This window comes from Bos mutus, chromosome 2, assembly GCF_027580195.1.
Source record: "Bos mutus isolate GX-2022 chromosome 2, NWIPB_WYAK_1.1, whole genome shotgun sequence".
Taxonomy (NCBI): Eukaryota; Metazoa; Chordata; class Mammalia; order Artiodactyla; family Bovidae; genus Bos; species Bos mutus.
In genome coordinates this window covers 32832041-32858067 of record NC_091618.1, presented here as the reverse complement: position 1 = coordinate 32858067, position 26027 = coordinate 32832041, and the positions used below count along the sequence as shown (strand labels likewise).

The following is a 26027-nucleotide window of genomic DNA, read 5'->3' as shown; positions in this document are numbered from 1 at the left end:
AACCTAGATAGTATATTCAAAAGCAGAGACATTACTTTGCCAACAAAGGTCTGTCTATTCAAGGCTATGGTTTTTCCGGTGGTCTTGTATGGATGTGAGAGTTGGACTGTGAAGAAAGCTGAGTGCCAAAGAATTGATGCTTTTGAACTGTGGTGTTGGAGAAGACTCTTGAGAGTCCCTTGGACTGCAAGAAGATCCAACCAGTCCATCCTAAAGGAGACCAGTCCTGGGTGTTCATTAGAAGGACTGATGCTGAAGCTGAAACTCCAATACTTTGGCCACCTCATGTGAAGACTTGACTCATTGGAAAAGACTCTGATGCTGGGAGGGATTGGGGGCAGGAGAAGAAGGGGACAACAGAGGATGAGATGGCTGGATGGCATCACCAACTCGATGCACATGAGTTTGGGTGAACTCCGGGAGTTGGTGATAGACAGGGAGGCCTGGTGTGCTGCGATTCGTGGGGTCACACAGAGTTGGACACGACTGAGCGACTGAACTGATGCACTGAACTAAAGACTGTGTAATGTGACACAGTAGGAAAAGCTGATATCTTAAAGATTTGGATTTGAGGTTCAGCTCTTCACTGATTGGGCTTCCCTGGTGGCTCAGACAGCAAAGAATCTGCTTGCAATGCAGAAGACCTGGGTTCAATCCCTGGGTCAGGAAGATTCCCTGGAGAAGGAAATGGCAATTCACCCCAGTATTCTTGCCTGGAGAATTCCATGAATAGATAAGCCTGGTGGGCTACAGTCCATGGGGTCACAAAGAGTTGGACATGACTGAGTAACTAACACTTTCACTTTCTTCATTGATCAGCTATGGGCCTGAGTCTCTCCATCTTAAGAAGCATATGTAAAAGTTCTTTGAAAATTATAAATTACTATACACAAAATATTCTTTGTCATATACATAGTAATTTTAATGTCAAAGTGAGACATCTAGAATTTTATAAGTGAATATTGTCCCCAATCTCCTAAAGTCTCAGTGCAGAATCAATATGTATTACTGACTACTAATATTCAAGAGGTAGCTTCTATCAGGAGATTGGACTCAAATAAAATGAACAAGAGAGCAAAACATCAGTCTAGTATAACTCATTCCTGTTGTCGGTAACTTGGTGACGGTAAGTCTAATTGGCTCTCATTATGGGGCCCAATCAGAGAAGGCGATGGCACCCCACTCCAGTACTCCTGCCTGGAAAATCCCATGGACAGAAGAGCTGGGTGGGCTGCAGTCCATGGGGTCGCTAAGAGTTGAACATGACTGAGCGACTTCACTTTCACTTTTCACTTTCATGCATTGGAGAAGGAAATGGCAACCCACTCTGGTGTTCTTGCCTGGAGAATCCCAGGGATGGGGGAGCCTGGTGGGCTGCCGTCTATGGGGTCACACAGAGTCGGACATGACTGAAGCAACTTAGCAGCAGCAGCAGCAGCATGGGGCCCAATGAAGTCACCTTAAACGTAGGAAAAGGAAAATGCTCTCCTCCAAAGTACAATTCTAGTTCAAGTACTTATTTGTTGCATTCTTTTTAGAAATCTGGATTGACAATATGGCGTTTTAAAACTCCATTTTTACCACTTTAGTCGCAGAAAAGATCTCATTGGAAAAAATGAGATCCTCCCTCCTCTCCAACAAGCCTACCCCACTCCCATGTCTTCTGAGAGTGAGAGCCGCACAGCAGTGGAGGTCATAAACGGTGGCTTGGGTTTTTCAGGTGGCTCAGGGGTAAACAATATACCTGCCAACGCAGGAGTTGGGAGAGACACAGGTTCAGTCCCTGGGTTGGGAATATGCCCTGGAGAATGAAATGGCAATCTACTCCAGTATTCTTGACTAGAGAATCCCACGGATAGAGGAGTCTGGCAGGCTAAAGTCCATGGGGTTGCAAGAGTCGGGACACAACTTAGTGACTGAGAATGCATGTCTCAGTAGTGCTCATACAACAAGTAATTTCAGCAGTCCCTCTAAAAATAGTTTCAAATATGACATTTCTTCTGAAGGTCTGCCACCAAGCATTCCTTTACATGTGATAAAATGACAGTATTTGTCAACTCTGTGGATATTTTTAATCCTCCATCACAAATTATGCGGCACAAAAATCATGATCTTCATTTAGCTGATAAGAAAAAATACAACGCTGCTTAATTTAAAATGAATTCCAATTAAATCGAGTGAACAAGTTTAAATGAGAACTCATATCTCTGCAAAGGGGAATTGCAGAAGGAGCTAAATATTGTAAGTTAATTAGTATGCTTTTCTGTTTCTTGAGAAATTACATGTCGATGACTTACAGGTGTATCAAATGGAGCAAATATGTGCTTTCTAAATGATAATGTCAAGGAGGGGAACATTCTGACTGAAGAATAGTTTCAAATTATGAGACAAATGCAGAGGCAAATGCATAACATTTGCTTCCTGAAGCAGCTGACCCCGCTCTAAGTCCTCAATTCCATAGTCTCAGCAATGATATTTCCAAAAGGTGACATCTGAGGAATCTAGCAGAGGACAAATGAGACTCCCAAGTTCCAGAGTTATACAAACACCAGAGATTATATTTTCTGAATTTTAGAGTCAAGCAAATGTTTAATCATAAGTTCTATTCCTAGAGATTTTTCCCAATTTAAGCAAACTCTTGAAATGACTACTCCATAATTTATACATGGTTTTACTATATGCTTCCTTAAGTAAATAGTATTTCCAAAGGCATAAACTAACTGTCAGAGTATAAGACAGGATAAAAGCTATTTTCAAAAGAGCCCAATTCCTCAAAGCTGTGACAAGTAACAGCATTTCCCAAACATATCTTGTGTGAAGACTTGGAGGTGGGGGGGAACCTATTATTATAGATTCTTCACTGTTAAGTCCGACTTCATGAATTCAGTGCATGCTCAGATGCTTCAGTCATTTAGACTCTTTGTGACCCATGGACTGTAGCTTGCCAGGCTCCTCTGTCCATGGGATTCTCCAGGCAAGAATACTGGAGTGGGTTGCCATGCCCTCCTCCAGGAGATCTTCCCGACACAGGGATCGAAACTCCATCTCATATGTCTCCTGCATTGGCGGGTGGGTTCTTTACCACTATTGCCACCTGGGAAGCCCTGTTGGACACCATCAATTATATGAAGTATTGAACTTATGGGACACAACTAGTTGGAATAAGTCATATCCTGAAAATGATTCCTCATAGCTAGACAGGATACACATCACAACCCTAACAAGGAAGTTCATGTTCTTCAAAATATTTTTGCAATAGGGAATTCAATTTGGTTTGATAAATATTTTGTATATAAAAATAAAGGTTATATTTCTTTAGTCTTTTTAAATTTAGAAAGTATAAAGTTGAATTAAAAAATCTGTCCTGTGATTTTCTCATTTATGCTGTTCATTGGAATTAAGCAAAATGTGTACATTAGATTTATTTTACCATCTCTGTCTGTGAAATTGCTGCTGCTCACAGATAAATCATCAGGGGTTGAGATGCCATTGGTACTGGAACTTCCGATTTTCTTTGTTGTTAAGTGCTCAAGACTCCTATTATTTTTTTGTGACTCTTTAGTCAAGTTCAGAAAGACCTAGAAAGAGAAGCAGGAACACTTCATTAGCATAAAACATGTATGTGTTTTCTAGCTTTTAAGCTCAATTTTTATTTTAAATTTTTGTCACATTTATTGAGACTTTAAAGGAACATATTCATAGTAAAAGATATGTTTTCTCTAAGTGAAGCAACATGCTTGTTCTCAGAAGTCAGTCTTACATAAGTATGGTACTGAGATAATTTTAAGATTTTCTGATTTGGTAAAATGTTTGTTTATAATTTTTATATAATCAAAACTATCTTTATTTTTGTTTCCCTTTACTTCTTAAAACATTCATTACAAATTTTTTTTTCTTTTTAAAAAGAACTGTTTATATTTATTCTAGGGGAACAGCAAGTTAATCAGCCTCAAGCAAAAAGGAAATGTCCAGGTGTACCTCTTCCACGGTGGTATCTGAAATGCCATAGCACCCAATGTTGAGGTCACCCAGGCCACTGTCCAGGGCTCTCAGGAGTGAAAGATAGGCCCCTGAAACTTTGGTGCTAAATGGAGGAAGCACGTAGACAAGTTCTCCCCCGATGTCCTCCTTGAGGTAGGCGTCAGGGAGATGTGACTGGATCATTGCCGTCACAGCTGTGGTGTCACACACTGTACTTGCATTTAGATTTGGACTCTAGAGACGAGAAGAGAAGTTAAACACTCCCTTGTCTTCACATTGTAGGGCCCAAGGGCCCCAGTCAGAGGGTGGCGAGTTCTTTTAGGCCAGTACAGACCTGTGCCAGGGAGTATATCACTCCTCTCTTGCTCCCTGTCCCACTGGGGGTCCCTATGGTTGTCTGTCAGTCACTATTCTAGGGCTTGTCTCCCACCTCACCCTGTCCCTTCTCCAGCCTCCTTGCTCACCTCCTCTCTCTCTCTCACCCCAGAAACAACAAACGTTCGGTTATTCAATGCTTCAGGCTCAGGAGCGCTCCCTCCTTAGGGTCTTTGCAATTGTTCCTTTGCCCCAGATAGTGACAGGGCTCACTCTCTTCTTGGCCTTAACTCCTGGGTCATCTGTCACCTTCTCAGAGATGCTGTCTACTTAAAATGGCACTTCCTAGCATTCCCTATGCCCTTTCCTCTGCTTTGTTCTACCCATAGCAGTTATCACTTGCTAATATTCTAAATTATATACTTATCAATTTTACCACGCGAATTCCCCACACTCCCATCAGAACATAAACTCCATAAGAGCAGAGATCTTAGCATCATCAGTTCACTGCTGTATCCCCAGTGCCTAAGACAATGTCTTGGGCACATATTAAGATATCATATATAACTAATAAATAAAATTTTAATTGAATTAAGGAATGTGACAATGAACTACTTTTTCTATTTTGGGAGTCGCATTAGGATGATAAGATATAAAATAAATGAGAGTAGTCATAGCATATACATCTTGCACAACATAGATAAATAGCACTACTTGAGATAGTAAGGGAGCCTTAGAAACTAAGCATTTTTGTTCTTTGAAGATGTGAAAGCATCACTGGTCTGGCTGAATCAGTCTCCACATTACCAGTCGAGGAACACTGATCAGAAAGTGAATATGTGACTGCATATTCCTTCATTGGCTTTTTATAGAGCAGAAAATCCAATTTTTAGCCTTACAGGCTGAAATGTAGGGGAACTAACAGGCTGATCATTCATCAGTAGCCTTAAGTATAGACTTTCTTTTATCTAGTACATTACTTCTCAATGTGCAATCCCAGACCAGCAGCATCAGTGTCATATGGGTAATGTGGACCTTGGTAGAAGTGTAGTAAATTCTAGAACCCCTTCCCAGATCTACTGAATCAGAGACACTCGAAGGTGGAGCCAGAAGTCTGGATTTAACCAAGACCTTCAGTGGTTCTGAAATTTGCTCGAGTTTGAGAAACATGAATCTAACATATTAATAGTGAATTTTAGCAATGTATGAAGTTGGACAGATTCTACTTCTGTTTCATACCAAACTGAATTTATGACCCTACGATGAGGTATAGTTTCTCTCCTACAAACCTTTTTCTTGGTGAGTGTGAGGTGATACCCATCTCCAAATGCCTCCTTGAGATAAAACGGTGACCCGCAGCAGCGCAGCCCTCCTTGCTCCAGGAAGGCAATGCGGTCACTCAGCACTTCAGCCTCATCCAAGTGGTGTGTCGACAGAATGATTGTTCTGGCTTGAAAACACAGAGAACAACCCAAAATGAAAAATGAAGCTACAGTTGCCAAGATATACTGAGTTAAAATAAGTAAATCCTGTGATTTATGGAGAGTCACATTTTATGAGCTAACTGAAACACTGATCAGAGGGGCTTCCAAAATGATCGAAGAGAAATTCAGAAGGGGTGTTCCTAAATACCTGAGGCAGGTTGCGGGGGGTGTTCTTGTAAGTTGACAGCAAATATGCTCTAAGGCTAACTGTCCATACTCTGTAGTGGGGGCTGCTGCTGCTAAGTCACTTCAGTCATGTCCGACTTCTGTTAATCCCTTATTCTGTTCCCTTGGCTTCACTTCCATTCTCTCTCTCTGTCTCTCTCTCTCTCTCTGTCTCTCTCTCTCTCTCTGTCTCTCTCCCCCTCCCTCCTTTTCTTCACTATGAAAAAGCCATAATTTTAAAGACTTTTTGAAAATTTCTCTCTGATTAATCCACTCCACTCTGATTGCTCCTTTGCCTCACATCCTGCTAGCACTTATTTAGTCTGTTTTCAGTTTATTTTCGTTTGTGTATGTTTGGTATCTCTAATTAGATTCTAAGCTCCTCTAGGCAGAATTTGGAACTTCTGTTGGATTTGCACACTCTCACAAAGGTCAGTTAAGTGCTCAATTCACAGTGGGCTCTACATAATTATACACTAATTGATCCAGAAATTTAGCTAGGAGAAGACAAGACCTGGGAAAAGGAAGAGCACACCTTAGATGTTTAACAGAGATTATAAACAGAAAAGACTTCAACTTGTGTGCTTGCATCCCAGAGGGCAAAACTATAACTGCTGGCTGGAGAAGTTATAAGAAGGTACTCATACCAGTTTTGTTCTTGGATATAACATCCCATATACTTCGCCGAGAACATGGGTCAACGCCAGTGGATGGTTCATCCAGAATTACCACCCTTGATCCTCCGATGAGAGCTATTGATATGGATAACTTCCTCTTCATTCCTCCTGACAGTGTTCCAACTCTCTTATGACGATGGCTATATAGTCCAGTATCTTTTAAAGTCCTTCAGAAATGATGGGCAGTGGTTATGTTTTACAGAGTATTTGAATTTTGGAAAAATACAAAAAGCACCCTAAATAAGAGGTATTCATTAAACAACTATTATGTGCTCAGCAAGGTAAACTATTGAGGATTCACGACATAGTTTTCTGTTGTTTATCATCTAGTTGGAGGTATAAAATTAATACTAAGAAAACACCATAAGGACTACATGGTTCATTATTTTATTCATTCATTTGACAAGTATTTATATAGAGAGTCCCTGCCTGTTTTCTGCCAGACTGTGTTTTAGGTGCTGTGGAACAGCATCGAGCAGATAATGTTCCTAACCCATGAGGAGATGATGATATAGTATAGTTGTGTATCAGGAGTAATGCAGGGGAAATTCAGTTGATAAACATATTCCCAAGAAGATTATAATTTTCTATTTTATAAGTGTAATAAAAAAACAAATAACACCGGGTATATGAGATGAGTGCCTGGGGTGTGCTATTTTAGGCATCTGTTTTACACATGGTGGCTCCCTCAGAGAAGGTGATGTTTGAGCAGGGACCAGAAGGGGCAGAGTAAGTCTAAGGGCTGTCTGGAAAACGCTGCTCTATGTAGTGGGAACATGGGCAGCCCGGAGGCAGGAGCAGGCCCAGCGTAACTGAGCGTGCACCTGGGCGAGCATGCCTGGAGCAGAGTGAATGGGGAAGAAGCAGAAGGAAATAAAATCAAAACCGAGATTGAGGGCAGGTCAGGAAGAGTCTCACAGGCCTCGATAAGGACATTCCTGAGTTTCACACTGAATGTGGTGAGAAACCATTAGAGGGCTTTGACAGAGGAGTGACATGGTCTAATCTGTAGTTTAAAAAGGTCACCCTGACTGTTCTTTGAAGAATAGACTGTACAAGGGAATGTAGAAGCCAGGGGTCCAGTTAAGACTTGTATGGTGGCCATGGAGATTGGAAACAGAGGAATGGGGGCAATACAAGACCAGAAACGAAGGCAGCTATTTCCAGTGTAATAACTGGCTGCTGAGGAGAATGTATACAATTCTCATAGGCCCTTATACAAACCCATAGGCCCTTAAATGTACACAATAGCAGAAAAGTAGAAAAACTGAAAACAATTGTTTCCTGAGAAACTGTTTCCTACTGGTGTTATTATTGTAACTTGACTTCTTTTTGAGAGAAGTTAACCAGCACATGTTCTCATTCCTGTCATATCTGACCTTTTCACTTCTTCATGCAGCTGCTTTTTAGTCCAGTGAGGAACTTTAATGGAGCCGTAGAGGAGAAGGTGCTCCTTGGTGGTGAGGTAACTGAACAAGACATCATGCTGCATGCAGACGCCCATGTTCTTCCGCACAACGTGCAGATCTGTTCTGATATCTTTTCCGTAAACAAAGATGGTACCTGCCGAGGCCCCAAACAGTCCAGTCAACATGGAGCTGGAAATGAAGAAACCATAAGTTAGGTGTGAACCAAAACTTTGATCTAGGTTTTTGGACTAAATATATCTCAGTTGTTAGCAAAAAATGTTACGGTGTATCTTCCCAGGGCAGGTCAAGCTATGAAGTAAAATCGGATTAATTGGGAGTAAAAATTAAAATTGCTTTTAAGCTCCCAATACTTTAGTGTTACAGAAGCACATGTGATGATGATGGTGGTCGTGGTGGCAATGACAGAAAGGGTTGGGCTTTCTAATTGCAAATGCACTCCCTTCTTCAGCAAGCTCCCACACATCCCTGGCATCAGGTAGTTCCCATAGGCCATTAAGCCTCAAATTTCTATTTCTCATGTGAACTTTGGTCATCTTCAGTCCCCCACTCTACCCTGTGACTAGAATATTCTTACCTACAGAACTCCTCATCATATTTCAGATGGTCAGTAAACTGGGCAGTTATTTAATATCCATCTTCTCCACTAAAATGTAAGCCCCATGAAGTCAAGGAAAGGACATTTTTTTTTTTTTGTACCACTCTTACCATCTAACTAGTGTCTTACACATAACAGATCTTAAAGGACCATTGTGGATTAAATAGGGAATCAATACAATGTGTGATTCTTCCCATAAAAATGCATTAAAATCAAATAACGTATTTCTTTATACATTCCTTATACTCAGAAAACTACAATGGGGACTTTTTCAGCTAAAATTATAGCCTCTTCAAAATCCTTCTCCATTCCTTTTCTTTATTGTCCTCTTATTGCTTATTAGAAATCTTAATTTTAAGCACTATACTCTCAGTATGGCAACCCACTCCAGCATTTTTGCCTGGAGAATCCTCATGGATAGAAGAGCTTGGTGGGCTACAATCCATAGGATCACAAAGTCGGACACCACTGAAGAGATTTAGCACAAACACAGTGCATTCTCACTAGAAAGCCAACTCTGCATTGAAACAGGTCGTATAAATGAGAGCAGCTTCATGTTTGCTCCTTTCATAACTCTCTTTTGTCCCCTTTTAATTACTGAAAAATATGTTTTGGCACTCACTGAGCTTACTCATGATGACAGTAAACAGCATATCTGACAATGGATACTTTTTCCCAAATAAGACAAGAACACCAGCAGCATCTTAGAGCTCACTCCAAGCAAAGCCTAGTGGAGCACTGGAGGTAAGTCACAGAAACAATTTCAGAACAATGTCACTTTTAAAACCATTCAAATCTTTTCTCCATCAGGACACAGGGAAATGCTAGTTAAGTGAAGAGAGAGGAAGAACAGCCCATGTACTGTTTGTGAACTTTTGATCTATATCTGATAGCTAGTGATTCTTTTCTTTTTTCTTTCTTTCATGAATCCAGGCAAAGGATCCATTTAATAGAGCAGATGGGGCTGAGTGTGTTTATACCAAGATTTGTGAATCCAAACTGGTATACAGGCCAGGGTAAAAATGCAAATAAGTGAAACAGACTGACTGTATGGGGCAGTAAAGTTGGTGGGGAGCAGGGATGAGGAACAGTCATTAAACCTGCTTTAAAAACAGTCACTAATAAGTCCAAAACAATTGTCTCTATCTAAGCCTGTAGGTCCAATGTTTCCAAAACTTTCTAATATTTAAGAGATGACAGGAATGTTTATTTTTATTTGAAAACTCTCCTATTTTTATTTGAAAACTGGCACAGAAATAAAATATTTTGAGAAGTAATAGTGGGCCAATATTAGGTAGACCAAAATGAACCTATCTGGTGGGTCTGATCCATACTTTGAGCTCACAGGCTGAAACTTGCTTCTACAGTAAGCAAGTTGAGGTATCTTAATCCATCTGGGAGCTGTAACAACTCTATTTTTATGAAAGAATTGGGGAAATATTAAGTAATATGCTTCCATGACACCTAAGTATTGAAAAGTAACATACATGGTGGTAGTCTTCCCGGCTCCATTGGGCCCCAGCAATGAAGTAATATGACCTTCATAGAAGTTCAGATTGAGGTTATCAACAGCAATTTTTGAGCCATAGATCTTTGTGACCCCATGCAGAGCAACCCCAACTGTGAGATCTTTAGGTTCAGGCTCAATGTTGGAGGAAAATTTGTATTCAGGACCTGGAGAGAAATCAAGAGAAGAGTTGTAAGCTCACAAGGAAAGAAAATGCAGCTAGATTTAGACTTTTCCTTAATTAAAAACCAAAGACTATAGACACAAGCCCCAAAGTAAAAAAATAATTCCAGATATAAATGGTCTATTATAGTCTTCCACCTTCTCACTTGTTTTAAAAATGAATGAGAGTGTTGGAACCACACTTTAAGGTTTATATTACCTGTCTCTGTCAGAAAAAGAAGTTTCAGAATATAGTATCATAATACTGAATTCTCCTTTATTCAAATCAAATATCTCAAAAATTCAAAATACAAGTTTAAGGCTTGGTCTTCCAATTGAACAGGGTGATACTTATGTATAGAATAAATGTCTATACTTGGTGGACAATGCTTACTCAGATCTGTGGTTGTAGAATCAGTTCATTAATTACTCTCTACATTTCCTTCATGCATCACAAAAGAACTAGTTATATGGCTCATCCTTACTTTATAAAACTGACACTGCTCACCCAATGTCAGTAAGTCACAAGCCTTAAATTGTTTGTTCTTTGTTGGTGATGGGTTATGCTAAATTATCCATACTTGTTACTTGGTTACTCCTTATGACTAGTGACAGATGGCTGGAGTGAGGGGTGCAGACTGTGGCCAAGGAACAAAATTTTTCTCTGTGTGAATCTAACTGGACCACAAAGCGATCTGCAGTCTTGGCCTAATTAGCACCATATGCTAACCAACTGAGTTAATGAGCCCAGAAAAGGCCACGATTTAATCTCCCTACGAGTCCAAACACATATGTGTAGACATATTCATCCATGACTAAAAGGATGATAATTTTGCCATTTAGAAAAACATAATTAAAATCACTAGTCATGTAAATTTTACATCACTTCCCTCATAATAATGCATGTTGTTGACCTACTTGTCTTACTGGCAGATGGGTTGGTGTTCTGCATCATGATATTAGTAAACATAAGCCCATTGCTTTTCTCATGATTCACTTCTGCACATCCCAATCGTTCTTTCCAATAGGAAGGAAGGAATGGAAAATACCACGGAGCTGCCATACCATATGTACCTGTAACAAAAATGTATTAGGAAAAGTAGTTTTAAATCGATTGTTAACATTAAGCATCAGAAGTTAAATAACAGTATTTACTATGTAGTATTTAGGAAATATTTTCATTTTTTTGATACTATATAAAACTAAAGTTGTCTCAGTTTCCAAAGTAAAGTAAAAAAGAAAGCCAGTTTTTAATTCTTTCCTTTATAAACAGCTTCAGTGGTACAGTTATACACTATAAAATTTAATCATTGTAAATGCAGAGTGTGATGATTTCTAGTAAATAAAGTTTTGCAACCAGAACAACAATCCCCAGATTCCAATAACTCCAAAAAGTTATCTCATGTGCTTTGCAAATAATCCCTGGTTTCAACCCAAGTCAGAAGCAATCACTGATCTGCTTTGTCTCCACATTTTTCTCTTTTACAGAAATTTTATATAACTGGAATAGAGTAACAATTTTTCATTCATTCATAGAATCAAAAATGTGCAAATATAAATAAGACTTAATGGGAAAACTTATGAGCATGTTGAAGTTTTAACCATTTGAGACCTTGGAGGGGAACCCCACTAGTCTTGTTCCATTAAATTTGATAAATTTTCCTTAAAATTAGGAGACTTGATTTTTGCCTTTTATAATATCTCATACTCCCATTTGGAAAGACTGGACTCCATGCTTCTTAATTCATTCTATCCTTTAAAGGAATATCAGAGGAAAAAATTCAACAGTGCATTATCTCAGGCTAGAAAATTTTGGTTAGTTTTGGGATGGAAGTATTTTTGGAGATGATATTTGGCAAATAAAATATTAGAAAATATATATTAGCAGTTTTATAATGATAACAATCATGAAAAGCATGTATGTGTAGGAAGAATGATCATACCTGGGAAAACGTTCCGGACATACCAAGCAATAAGGAAATAAATGAAAGAGTCAGCGAGGATTAGACAGCACAGCCAGCCAAATGAAGTGGTGTCATCCTGAACTGGGGAACTGTACATATTTTCCCACTGAAGACCTAAGTGAACACATACATTTATTTTTCTGTAATACATTCTGTAGGTGTGAAAGATAAAATCCAGTTGAAAAGAAAGTGAACCTACCGATGCCTTGCTCCTCGTAGCGTGCGATGTACTGACCTGCATAACTGAAAGCTGTTGGAGACAGCAGGCTCTGTGAATAGAATCAACCAGAATGATAGTTCTTGTAGGTTTCATACATTTCACCCAGAGAGGTCTTAACCTACTTCAAACTTTGGGCCCTTCTATAGGTAAAACTGACACTAACTCTCGATCATATTTAAAAGCACAGAGGTCTCTTACCAAGCGCACTACAATTTTGGAGGAAAAGGGGAGGCAATCGCAGAAAACAAAAGAAGGAAAATTATAACTTGGAAAATATTTGTCAAAAATCCAAAATACATATCTAAACTTACTAAATGTTGTTCAGCAATTTACAAAATTGGTAATTATAGAGTAATGCAATGTTAAGATTAACATCAAATGAAAGGTTAGGGGCCAGATGTTTTTACTTCATAGATTGTCTTCAAGTAATAGAAGTTTTATGCATGAAAATATATTAAAATATCAATTGAGTACTTATAATGCAACAAATAAAAATTTAAATGTTGTTTAAATACAAGGCGGCCAATGTCAAATGAAAGTTATTTATCCCTATTTCCACAAACAACAAAGTTCTAATATGAGCCTCAGTCAATGGTGAACTTTACTGCTGCTTTCCAAATTTCAATATCAGTGAACTTAATGCTTTCATTAAAGTTCTTAAATTAATTTGGTACTTGGAATTGAAAAAGCAGAAAAGAATTCAAAATTGATTCTATGCTATCAGCACATTTGTATTCATGCCTGTAGGTTACATGTCATAAAAACCACAAGAATTAGTCATATATGAGAACAATGCCAGTAATAGAGGTTCTAAGATATTTATGGAACTGGGCCAGAGATAAGTCAGAATTCTTGATAATCTTCAAAACATGATATATTACATTTTAACTGCTCTTTCTTACAGCATCATCTATTATGATTTTATAAACAGTGGAGGAAAAGTTTTCTTTTCATAGTCTTATGCTTGTATGGTAGACAATGATTAGGACAGTTATGCATATTTTGTAATTACTGCACTTGTACATTTAGAGAGTCTAAACACACGCACAAAAGTTCATTCCTTTCATACCCTGGCCATTCAGTTGTGACAGCTGACTTACCATGAATACTTTTATTACATAGCTCAACTCATTTTCAACTGTAATCAGAACAATAAATGGAAAAAAGGCAATGATGTAAATGAGGCTTCCGATCAGAGCTGCAATGTTGGTGCTGTTGAAGAAGGCACTGATCAGATAGCTCATGGCGATAACCGAGAAGCTGTAGTCCGAAAAATACAGGAACAAAATGAACCCATTTGTTTTAGGAAGAATATTGCCAAACTTGAGTATGACGATGAGGATGACGATGGTAATCAGTAAAAATGCAACACTCTCTATGAGCCAGGCGAAAAAGTGGCTGCAGGAGTTCACTCCCATCATCTTCATGTACTGTAAAAATGAAAACATGTTAGTCTCTTCTTAAGCTAATATATTCTCAGATGACAGTTATTCCTGTACCATTCCAAAATGTCCATGAGACTCTTGAAACACGTGAAACTAGGCATTTTAACCATGTTTCTCGGTATAGCATTTGTCCACGCTCACTATATGACATTAACGTGGCTATTTATTTCAGTCCATCTTAGATTGTAGCTCCCAGGCTGCCCCAATGTAATGAATGATTTGGATGGTGAGGTTTGTTTTATTTTTTGACAAGCTCATTTTATAACTGGTATCTAAGTGATGTTTCCAGATTAAACGAATTGAGAATAGACACAAAAATTTGTTATCCCCTGCAGAATTTTACAACATGAATTTGATATGTGTGCAGGTAAGAATATTTCAAGTTGGTGAAAACTCATAATTTATTTAAAATTCAATGTATGGATTGAGATAATAAAACTCCATTATTTTCAACTAAACATTAATGAAAAATGCAATAATTATTCATATTCCTATAAGAAATAAAGTAGACCAGATTCCTAAGATGTTAAACTATGCAAACTTTGAAGAAGACTTTCTGCATTTTGGCATAATTTCCCTATCCTTAAAATCACTAACAATCTAGGTCAGGTTTGTTATCTTTGTTTTCCAAAAAAATTATAAAAGTCCATGCACCCAAAATGAACACATGCATCTCAGATAATCTACACCTCTCTCTCAACTGATATTATGTATTATTTCAGTGGTATCCTTAGTGGTCAAGGCATTCCATCAAGGTGGAAAGACAGACCAACATGAGGTGTTTTTGCGTTAACTCAAAAGGATTCTGAATGATCTGAAGCCCCCAGGACCTTGGGTGTTTTGAATCAGTGACTTGAGTTTGTACACGGTTTCTAGTTGTAACAACTCTTGATTAATAGTAAGTTTATGAATCTAATATTCCATCTTAAAAAGAACAAAATAAGTGTTCCACTAACAGCTTTGTAATCCACTATTTTTTTTTTTTTTTTGAAAAATCAAGGATGTACAACGTCTTCCCCTTTAAATCTAACTTGTCTAGGAAAAAAAATAGGGAATGCGCCAAATCTTTTACTATACAAGCAAAATACGATTTTTACTTTCTGCCTTTGCAATTTATCATGTTTTGATAACTCTGTTGCTCCAGTTGTTACCATGGAAACAGCTACCTGACTGCCACTAGTCTAAGCTGTGGGCCTTAAGCTAATCATCACTAAGGAAGTCCCGTGACTTCTCCTCTTAACTTTGCCCTTGTCCTCACCCTCTTCTCTCCCTACTACTCCTTTCCTCCCAGACCCTGCACACTTTACAGTAAAGATTCAACCTATGTTTCTATAGGAATAGATGTGTGTGTCAAAGTAAAAAAAAAAAAAAATCAGCATGGAGTGAAGATTCACTATGGAAGGTTTTATCCAATTGCTATGTATCTATCATTGAAAAGAAAATTAGATTTTGGTGTGAAAGAGACCTCATAGATCTTATTTTAGCAATTTCCCTGTATCCCACCCAATTTGCAAAATTACTGTGTCATGTTTGATGCCTTCATTTCAGAGATATCAATTCTTTTTTGTATTTTGGCCTTTCCCATTATTTGTATTTTGATGTTTTTAATGTTATTTGAATATAATTATATGGGAAGTTATAGAACCCATGTAACTATCCGAAAGCTGATATTCACCACTTAATTTCATTTGGCCTATACAAAAATTTTCTCCTCCACCCAACAGCAATGTATGTCAGGAGGAGGCAGTATCACTATATTTTACAAAGTGGATATGAAGTATCCAGAATGCTATCAAGGACATGAAATAGAGCTGACTTCATGTTTATAAATGTGTTTTCCTTCCCTGACTGTAGATAGCTTCAGTATAAAACATTTATATATCTAGAAAATTCTCCATTCATAACCTTGTTAAAAATAATTTAGCAAACCCAAAGAGCAGGCATGAAGGTGTTTATCATAGTAATTTGGAAGTTTTCAAGGCTCAAGATCAGATTTCTATTCCCAAGAATTGGTAAAAGTTGGAGACTGATCATTGCTTTTTATCAAAACAGAACAGATAGGATGCCTCCAACAGTGTTTACTACTTAGCACTCTAGCATCAAACTTCAGAGTTAAACTTCAGGATTTTATGCCATGAGAAGAACAGCTGTTATACATAAAGAAAAAAGCAATGAGTGCATGTAGGTCATCCATAAATTATCCAGATTCGCTGCCAACTTTGTGATCATCAACAAGACCAAGCTTGCTAATGGAAGGTGGCCCACAGAGGACAACGGGCTGTGCTGTCTTGGGTGTCGTTGGAGTCTCCTCAGAGTGACAGATGCAAGTGCCAGCTTGTAATCAAACAGCTACTTGTCTCAAGTCTCCCAAACCTGCTGGAGCAATTCATCAATATCTGATAACCTGTGGCTCAGGAAAACCCCTCTGCACAGTGATCAAACTCTGCTCCAGTTCTCAGCAGGAAATAATGAGAAGAAAGAGATTCTGTGAGATTTTAGACAAATGAGTCATCACATTCAAAAGAAGCTTATGCACAGGGACTGACATTAAATACTGTCAAGAAAAGAAATCATAAATATACATATATTTACTTGACAGCAAGTTTTCATTCAACAAGAATGTCAAGAACTGGTTAATAATATTTTTGTACTTCAAATTTTATATTCTCTTAAGATATTTATGTTATTGTTTTTAGTAAGATATAAAGGATATTGTGATCATTACTTGGAATATTCCATATTCTTACTAGTAGGATATATACCAATAAGACATAAAAAGGAGTAAACTGGTATTCAAAAAAAGGAGACAAAATTGCCTCAAGTGAAGTACCACAGAACTACAGACTTTTGCATAATATTTGGCAATCATTCTGCAGACTATAGATATTTTAGGATACCTGTCTGAATTGAGAGACAGAACTCCAAAATTTTGTCTCAAACTTAATATAAACAATGAAATCCCCATAAATGACTTATTTTAGACCAAATAGATGAAAATAACCATAAAACCAAGAACACAGTGTGAAAAACAACTCTTCTGTGTAATATAAAATCAGCCTTTGTATAGTTTTATATTTTAATTTTTAAAAGCAAGAAATGCAGAATAAAGCTCAACTGAAGGGCATTTTGAAATAGTTTTCTAACTATATGATTAATTTTATCAGTAAACTTATTGGGCATTAGTATTTGTACTAAGTCCCTTTAACAAGTTAAAGGAATTTACTAGAATCATACCATAATGAGGTCAAAGATGAATGCCTTCATTGAATTAGCAACTGACTTGATTTCTCTGTCTAAATGTGAGAACAATTACAGAAGGAAAAAAGATGTTTTGTTTTGTTTTCTACTTTTTTATTCAATTGGAATGAGAAGGAAGTAAAGAAGGGGCAGTTTTAGATCTTAGTGAAAATTAAAATGATAGTATTAAGATCTTGTTGCTGGTAATCTAAGAGACTGTCCACCATTATCTTCAAAAGTCCTAAGTAGTCTATGCTACTAAAATAAAATTGGGAGAGGGAAGGTAGCTACGATATGGAAAAGGACTAGTCAGAAGTGCTAATGACCTGTTAACATATCTTGATTGTCCTCACCACATAAAAGAACAGATAACTACATGATGTGAATAGAGATATAACATAATTCTAGGGTGTTAAATATTACTGCAAAACATAAATGGATCAAATCAGCAATTTGTACACCTTAAATTTGCATAATGTAATACATCAATTTTCAGTAAAAAATAAATAGAATAAAATAAACAAGCTCTTATTAAAAAAAAAGTTTAGCATGGCAAAGTTCAAGAAATGGCATGCCTTGTAATTATCATTAACCAAAAATTACTCTAACTAAATATAACACAGAGATAAACACACACACACACACAGACACACTGTTGGGGTTAAAAAAAAGCCAGTCCAGATCCACCATTCACTAATCTATAGTCTTTAGCAAGTCATCTCTCACTTTCTGGGCTCAGCTTTTTCATCTCGAAAAAGGAGGAGGCTAGTTTAGAACTGTCAGTGGTGGAAGGAGGTGAGCAGGTATATTAGGAATATTTTGCTTCTGTTAATTCATCTCACAAATAGATAATATTCCTTTAAATTTAGGACACTGCTAATTTTAAAATGTGTCATTACTTTAACTGCCACCAAGAAAGAAAAATTGCTGCCAAATGAATTATGACACCCTATCAAATATATCTCAATTTCAGAAGCTTTAAAATATGAACAAAAAATCATTATCTTTGAATTGATAAAAAATGAATAATTGAATGCCTCTTCTGTTCTGGCAGTGAGAAAGTACATTCTGGAAATATAATGCTGAATAAAGTCTAGATGACATGACTCAAAGAGTTTAGGTATTGGGCACAAATGAATATGAACTGAAAGACTCAAATTCTGATGTCTGATTCCAAGTTCAATAATCTTCCACTATGTACCTTTGACTCCCAAGACTAGCTGGTTAAATTTTGAAAGTGGATGCCTGCAAAATGAAGACACAGAGCTACCAAACAGAAACTAGTTCACCATTAAAAATGCCTTTCATATCTTCTATTGAGAAAAACTCTTTATTGTGCTTTGGTATTTTTTGGTGACATCCATAGATACATTCAGAGAGTTCTATTTTCAAGCCAAAATAACACAATATGCATGTATTATACACACACATATAGAATAGACAGATACATAATACATGTATATACACATGTACATATATACTGCATTTCTAATATTTTAAGGTAGATATTTATTTTGCTGTAGAAAAGAACTCAGAGTCTATCACAGTTTTACACTTCAGAGGTTTCCTTTAATTTGTAAAGATTCACTTCGGAGTACTAGGAATCAGACAGAAAAATATAAGGTACAAGCTTGCAACCAAAGTTATGGTTCAGGATGTGAATTTGAGCTTCTAAACTGGGGTTAAGAAAACATTGTACACAGTCCTGAAAACAACACAGCTCAAACAAGTTGATGAGACTTTTACTAAACTATAACTGAAATATAAAAACACAGCTGAAGGTTACCTTAGGAAGCATCACCACGAACAAAGCTAGTGGAGGTGATGGAATTCCAGTTGAACTACTTGAAACCCTGAAAGATGATGCTGTGAAAGTGCTGTGCTCAATATGCCAGAAAATTTAGAAAACTCAATAGTGGCCAACGGACTGGAAAATGTCAGTTTTCATTCCAATCTCGAAGAAAGGCAATGCCAAAGAATGCTCAAACTACTGCACAGTCGCACTCATCTCACATACTCATAAAGTAATGCTCAAAATTCTCCAAGCCAGGCTTCAACAATACATGAATCGTGAACTTCCAGATGTTCAAGCTGGTTTTAGAAAAGGCAGAGGAATCAGAGATCAAATTGCCAACATCTGCTGGATCATGGAAAAGCAAGAGAGTTCCAGAAAAACATCCATTTCTGCATTATTGACTATGCCAAAGCCTTTGACTGTGTGGACCACAATAAACTGTGGAAAATTGTGAAAGAGATGGGAATACCAGACCACCTGACCTGCCTCTTGAGAAATTTGTATGCAGGTCAGGAAGCAACAGTTAGAACTGGACATGGAACAACAGACTGGTTCCAAATAGGAAAAGGAGTATGTCAATGCTGTATATTGTCACCGTGCTTATTTGACTTATATGCAGAGTACATCATGAGAAATGCTGGGCTGGAGGAAGCACAAGCTGAAATCAAGATAGCTGGGAGAGATATCAGTAACCTGAGATATGCAGATGACACCACCTTTATGGCAGAAAGTGAAGAAGAACTAAAGAGCCTTTTGATGAAAGTGAAAGAGGAAAGTAAAAAAGTTGGCTTAAAGTTCAACATTTAGAAAACCAAAATCATGTCATCCAGTCTCATCCCTTCATGGCAAATAGATGGAGAAACAGTGGAAGCAGTGGCAGACTTTATTTTTCGGGGCTCCAAAATCACTGCAGATGGTGATTGCAGCCATGAAATAAAAAGACACTTACTCCTTGGAAGGAAAGTTATGACCAACCTAGATAGCATATTAAAAAGCAGAGACATTACTTTGCCCTCAGAAGTCCATCTAGTCAACATTATGGTTTTTCCAGTAGTCATGTATGGATGTGAGACTTGGACTATAAAGAAAGCTGAGTGCCGAAGAATTGATGCTTTTGAATTGAGGTGTTGGAGAAGACTCTTGAGAGTCCCTTGGACTGCAAGGAGATCCAACCAGTCCAACCAAAAGGAGATCAGCACTGAATTTTCATTGGAAGGACTGATGCTGAAGCTGAAATTCCAATACTTTGGCCACCTGATGCAAAGAGCTGACTCATTTGAAAAGACCCTGATGTTGTGAAAGATTAGAGAGAGGAGAAGGTGACGACAGAGGATGAGATGGTTGGATCGCATCACCAACTCAATGTATATGAGTTTGAGTGAACTCTAGGAGTTGGTGATGGACAAGGAGGCCTGACATGCTGCAGTCCATGGGGTCGCAAAGAGTTGGACACGACTGAGCAACTGAACTGAACTGAACTGAGGAAGTATAGGCTCAAACTCTAGGACAACCCTGTAAATCTGATGTCGAGCTAACAAAAACATGAAGCAGTGTTTTGTACTTTGTAAGGAGAAATAATCAATTGCCTAAAAGCCCTGGCAATGTAAATCTGAAAAGTACAAGGGCTAACAGGTTACTCTAATCTCATTATTTCAGATTGTCAGGCAGGCCTTGCAATAATTATTGTGCCCTGGTTTTGAAACATTTCCCCTATCTTTTCACTTCACTTCATGAATGTAAGAATGGGTTTATTATAGGATTAGCAGATAAAATAGTTCTATTGCAATACAATCCAAAATTCACACAGTGCTGTTTCATAAATCCTAAAAAGAAGCAAGATATTTTGGATTTGGGGATAATGATGAAGAACATGCTCCAGAAGAGATCATGGTTTACATCCCAAGTCATGTCTTTCATTGTCATATTATTAAAATAATCAGTAGCATAACATGAAATTCTTAGTCTCTATAAATCACAATTCAGTGAGAGAAAACTGAAGGAAACCAATGGCACCCCACTCCAGTACTCTTGCCTGGAGAATCCCATGGACGGAGGAGCCTGGTGGGCTGCAGTCCACGGGGTCACTGAGTCGGACACGACTGAGCGACTTCACTTTCACTTCTCACTTTCATGCATTGGAGAAGGAAATGGCAACCCACTCCAGTGTTCTTGCCTGGAAAATCCCAGGGACAGGGGAGCCTGCTGGGCTGCCATCTATGGGGTCGCACAGAGTCGGACACAACTGACGCGACTTAGCAGCAGCAGCAGCAAGTATACTAGAATGAAAATTTGCTTTTTGGGAGCTGAAAAAAGACATATATCTTTGTCCATGTCCATGTCTATATCTATACCTATATCTATATCTGTGTTTATGTCTATATATCTTCATTGGACTTAATTACTATGCCAACAGTTTTCCTGCGTTAGTAGTTATTTTTATTATTAGCATTTAAACTTCTTCTGTTAATGCCTAAGTCTTACAGGTAACTTCTTGGGCAAAAATTACTGTCAGAATTGTAAACTGTATTCAGATTTTATTCAGATTTTGGTTTTCAGATAAATTTATAAGACAAGTTCTATGCAATTTTTTGAGAAGACACAATAGTGCCATACCAGCTGTCTTAATGATTCATAAAATATTTTCCCATCTAATTCACCAGATATAGGTCAGGCTTTCTGAGTTTGCTCAGGTATTATGAAAATCGTAGTCATTAATTATATATCCAAGTAGAACTTATTTGTAATTAGAGATTCTCAACATACCTCATGAAGCCGGAGGTCTTTCTCATAAACAAGCTTTTTTACAAATGCAGCTATAAATACAACCCAGGCAACCATGAGCACGATTGGAAGAGAGTAAGAGACACTGGTAAGGAAGCTGTAAGGAAAAACAAAAACAAAAATTCAGTGACCAAAATGAATGCCACATTTGCTGATTGTAATATACAAAGAACACACTCCCTCCTACACTGAAATTATTAATATGACTATTTTATTTATGAAGTGTGAAGCTGACTTAACAGTAGGTACATGATTTTCTTGCCATAATGCTACAAAAGTAAAACAGTTCTAGATTGTTAGATAAAATTGCCAAATTGTTTAAAGGGTGTTTAAGTATGTCCTGTTCAGGAAAATAGTTAATTCTATAGATATAACTACAAGGCTCTAAGGCTTTCTGTCTAAACTAAATTCTTATGTAAAAGGCAGATTCAAAGTTAGATGATGATTGGTTTATCTAGCTAAAAGCTGTATTTTCTCAAATTACTGTATTTACTACTCTTCAGAAGCTCCAGTACTCTTGCCCGGAAAATCCCATGGACAGAGGAGCCTGGTAGGCTACAGTCCATGGGGTCGCTAAGAGTCCGACACAACTGAGTACTTCACTTTCACTTCTCACTTTCATGCATTGGAGAAGGAAATGGCGTCCCACTCCAGTGTTCTTGCCTGGAGAATCCCTGGGACGGGGGAGCCTGGTGGGCTACCGTCTATCGGGTCTCACAGAGTCAAAGACACGACTGAAGTGACTTAGCAGAAGCTCATAGTTATTAAACCAAATTTCCCAAAATGAAATAAAATAAAACTCAAATAATATTTAAAATGCAAAGAACTTGGATTCCTCAAACTAATGCTTTAGGGGATGTTTCATAAACAGTATAGAAATGTTTTTTGTTTTTTTTTTTTCTGGTAATGTGCTAAACTAGCAGGTCATTGGAACACTTAATTGGACTGCAAATATATTCCTGATTGTTGGCCCATGATACTTGAATGCTCAAATGAAGTGTTTATCAAAGTTGAACATACATCAGAATCACCTGAAGGGCTCATTAAAACAGATTTCTGGGCCCCACCCATAAGCTTCTGATTTATTATATCTGAGGTGGGGTGAGGAATTTGCATTTTAAACAATTTCCCAAGTAAAGCTGATGCTGCCAGTCCAGAAACTACACTCCAATAACAATTATTCTTACATTAGCCACTGACTATGGGCTAAGGCAAATAAATAGCTTTCAATGACAGAAACTCTAAATTGAGCTGTTTTACACCTTGGGCTCGTTCTTGCCTGGAGAATCCCAGGGACAGGGAAGCCTGGTGGGCTGCCGTCTCTGGGGTCGCACAGAATCGGACACGACTGAAGCGACCTAGCAGCAGCAGCAGCAGCCACTGACACTTTCACTTGCAGAAATGTCCCAAGGCCATTTTCTTTTTAATCTAAAAGACCAAGGAATTACCTTCAAGTTCCCCATGAAAAATGCAAATATTAATGGAACATGACATCACCATCGTTCAGTTTCACTTTAGCATCAGAAGTACATTACCATCAGAGATATGAAGGATTTTTGGTGGGCGAGGAGTGAGGGTTGGGGCCATATCCAGTTTTTTTTTGGTTCCTGGGGAATTGTCTGGCATGGGGAAAGCACTTAAAGAATACTTGCTGAATGAATTTTGTCTTGGATCAGATCCAGCCTTGATGCTGTTTCTGGCTCTAGAATTAGGCAAAGGACTTCATTCATTAATAACAACCCTCCACTAATGTTTCTTCAAGTGATTGTGTATTTTAGGTTTGATATAGTATGAAAGAGAAAATTCTGGTTTGTAACTAAAGGACCAGTGCAGTACCAGGTATTCAACTTTGGGCAATTTACTTGGATTTCAATTTTTTCATCTGGAAAGTATGGCTGATAATATTTGCTCTCACCTTATGAGGTTGTTTGGTGTAACGAATGAACTAATATATGTGAAAGCCCTTTGTATGCAACAAAGAGTTTCTATGTGTACGTTGAGATGTTAGTTTGTACTCCCATGAAGAATGCAGAGTACAGCTACTTTACTCTCAAAAGACACATCCTGGTACCCACCATTCTAGGTACGAAAATTTACAAGGGGAAAAAAGTCAGCAGGAAAACAGACGAGGATTTTCATTTAATTGAACCCACAAGTCTTTACTTTTGATGCAAGCTGTTGCAAGTCACTCGTGGTTCATGCGGTAAGGTCTGGACTGGCTGCTCAGAAGTGGCCGACCTTGACAGCAGGCTGATAGAATCCTCGCCTGTCAGGAAGACAGAATCCTGCTGTCCCGTATCACTATTGCACAAAGGGCTACATAAACTCATCTCCTCTAAGGCTCTTAAAGCAGCCGAAGGAGACAGAAGCATTGATAGAAACAGAAAAAACAAACAAACAAAAAACAGACTCATCTGAATTGTATATAAACTCTATAACTGGGCTGAATAACAAGTACAATTTGTTTAAAGTAATATTCAGCCTCAAGCTTTTGTATAGGAGAATGAGCTTGAAAAACTTAGCCCTCCAACCTTATTGTCTCACTGTGGTCAGACATGGAGGAACCATCCAGTGCCCACCTGACTGGCAAATACTGTTCAAACTTGACATTCTAAAAGCAGGATCTTTACATTTTTTGTTCATTTAGAAAAAACATTTTAGAGAAAGATTCCTACCAAATACACAGTTTCAGATAGCATAATATTTATCTTAGAGAGTTGATCAATACTGTGTTTTATTAAACTTTTTCCTTAAAACTAACCCTGCACTCACAGATTTTTAATTAAATTTGAGAGTTGGAAGGAATTTTAAGATTATTTTGTTTAATACTCTCATTTGACTAGAGAAAAGTAAAACCAGTGGGTAACATCAAAATCATGCAGTAATGCACTCAGATCTGGAGTCCAGCTCCTAACTTTGGGGACAAAGTACTTGGAAGGATAAGGGTTATGATAAAGAAAACATGGATCATTTGGTAAGAACTTTAGCATCATTTGGGTAACAGTGAGCAGCTATAATGAGCTGGGCCCTATACTGTGAACCTTTCCCTGGATACAAGCATTTGACAAAGATTTGGTCAATACTATTCCTTCCACTTGATAGCATGTGAATGAATGAGAAGAAATGAATTCCAAAAAGAGTGGTTGATTATGTAAAATGCCTGCAAGTGCAGGGACTTACTTGTCTTTCATGTAGCAGGGATAAGGAATTGCTTGGACCTGAACTGCTATTTCCTGGGAGTTCCTTCCAGTCTGTAATTCAATGATTGCTCTTTCAATACTATCCTGTAAGTAGACAAAAGCCCTGCCATAGATCTGGTTGTGTGATGGAGAATTGTGTGGCCCTGGGGCCCAAATCTTGGCTCTAATGTTTCTTGTGGTCTGTGAGGTCTTGAGACTCATGCGGATGGTGTATTTTACAACTGGAGGAAGAGAGACATTTTCAGAGTCATAGCTTCTGTGCCGGCTGCTATTAGGAGGAAGCTTAAAAATAACACCTAAAAATAAAACGGCAACATTAGAAAGGTTATTTTATGGTTGACATTATTCTTTGTTTGGGGGGTCCACATGGGGGCAGCCAAACAGGCAATTGAGTTAGTAATGTGACAGTAAGTTCAGACTTTTAATTTACAGAAAAGATTGTTAATTGAAAGTGACAATCTCAAAGATTCAATGCAGGAGTTTGAGAATATAATCACAAACTAAGTGGCCACATTAAATATTTCACTCTAAGCCACTTACTGAAATTAAACACACATATTGACTGATTATAAGGATGGACTCAACTTTACCCTGTAATATGTAATTCTTTTCAGCTTTAATTTTAACCATATCAACAAAATTACACATATTGAAGGCGTCTCAACCAAGATAGTTGGTTGACGACATGAAAGGTTCTTATTTCCAAGGACATCAAAGGGGACAGTGCCCTCGCCCCAGCCCTGACTACATTTTTTTTAGGTCTGGATGAAAGAAGTGACGGGAAGAATTTGGCCAATTTTAGTACAAAGAAAAGCTCAAATTCTAGTAGAATAACACTTACTTCCAAAGAGTTCATTGCTTTTGTAGAGTCTTTTAGCCTCTCTTTCCATTTTATCTACACTTTCTGCTGCCTGAATACGGTCATATAATACACAGGAGGAAATATTCACTGTCAGGGAAGATAGTATGCTAAGTTGATCAATGAGGTCAATGCTGTTCTCTAATTTCAGCCTTAGAATATCTAAAGAAGAAAAAAAAGACACAAAGCATATTATAATGTTGTTTCTAG

The 26027-nt window shown here is 37.8% G+C and overlaps 1 protein-coding gene across 1 annotated transcript in view; it reads right to left on the bottom strand.

Moving 5' to 3' along the window:
* ABCA12 (ATP binding cassette subfamily A member 12) overlaps positions 1-26027 on the bottom strand; it is a 200098-nt gene that overhangs the window by 41403 nt on the left and 132668 nt on the right. The window contains exons 21-33 of the mRNA XM_005909592.2: positions 25800-25979; positions 24939-25254; positions 21741-21855; positions 13601-13930; positions 12480-12549; positions 12260-12394; positions 11244-11390; positions 10135-10321; positions 8002-8220; positions 6593-6789; positions 5586-5746; positions 3979-4215; positions 3431-3578 (exon numbers count right to left, since the gene is read on the bottom strand). Of these exons, the coding sequence (XP_005909654.2) occupies positions 3431-3578; positions 3979-4215; positions 5586-5746; positions 6593-6789; positions 8002-8220; positions 10135-10321; positions 11244-11390; positions 12260-12394; positions 12480-12549; positions 13601-13930; positions 21741-21855; positions 24939-25254; positions 25800-25979 (2442 nt within the window). The remainder of the gene's footprint in view (positions 1-3430; positions 3579-3978; positions 4216-5585; positions 5747-6592; positions 6790-8001; positions 8221-10134; positions 10322-11243; positions 11391-12259; positions 12395-12479; positions 12550-13600; positions 13931-21740; positions 21856-24938; positions 25255-25799; positions 25980-26027) is intronic.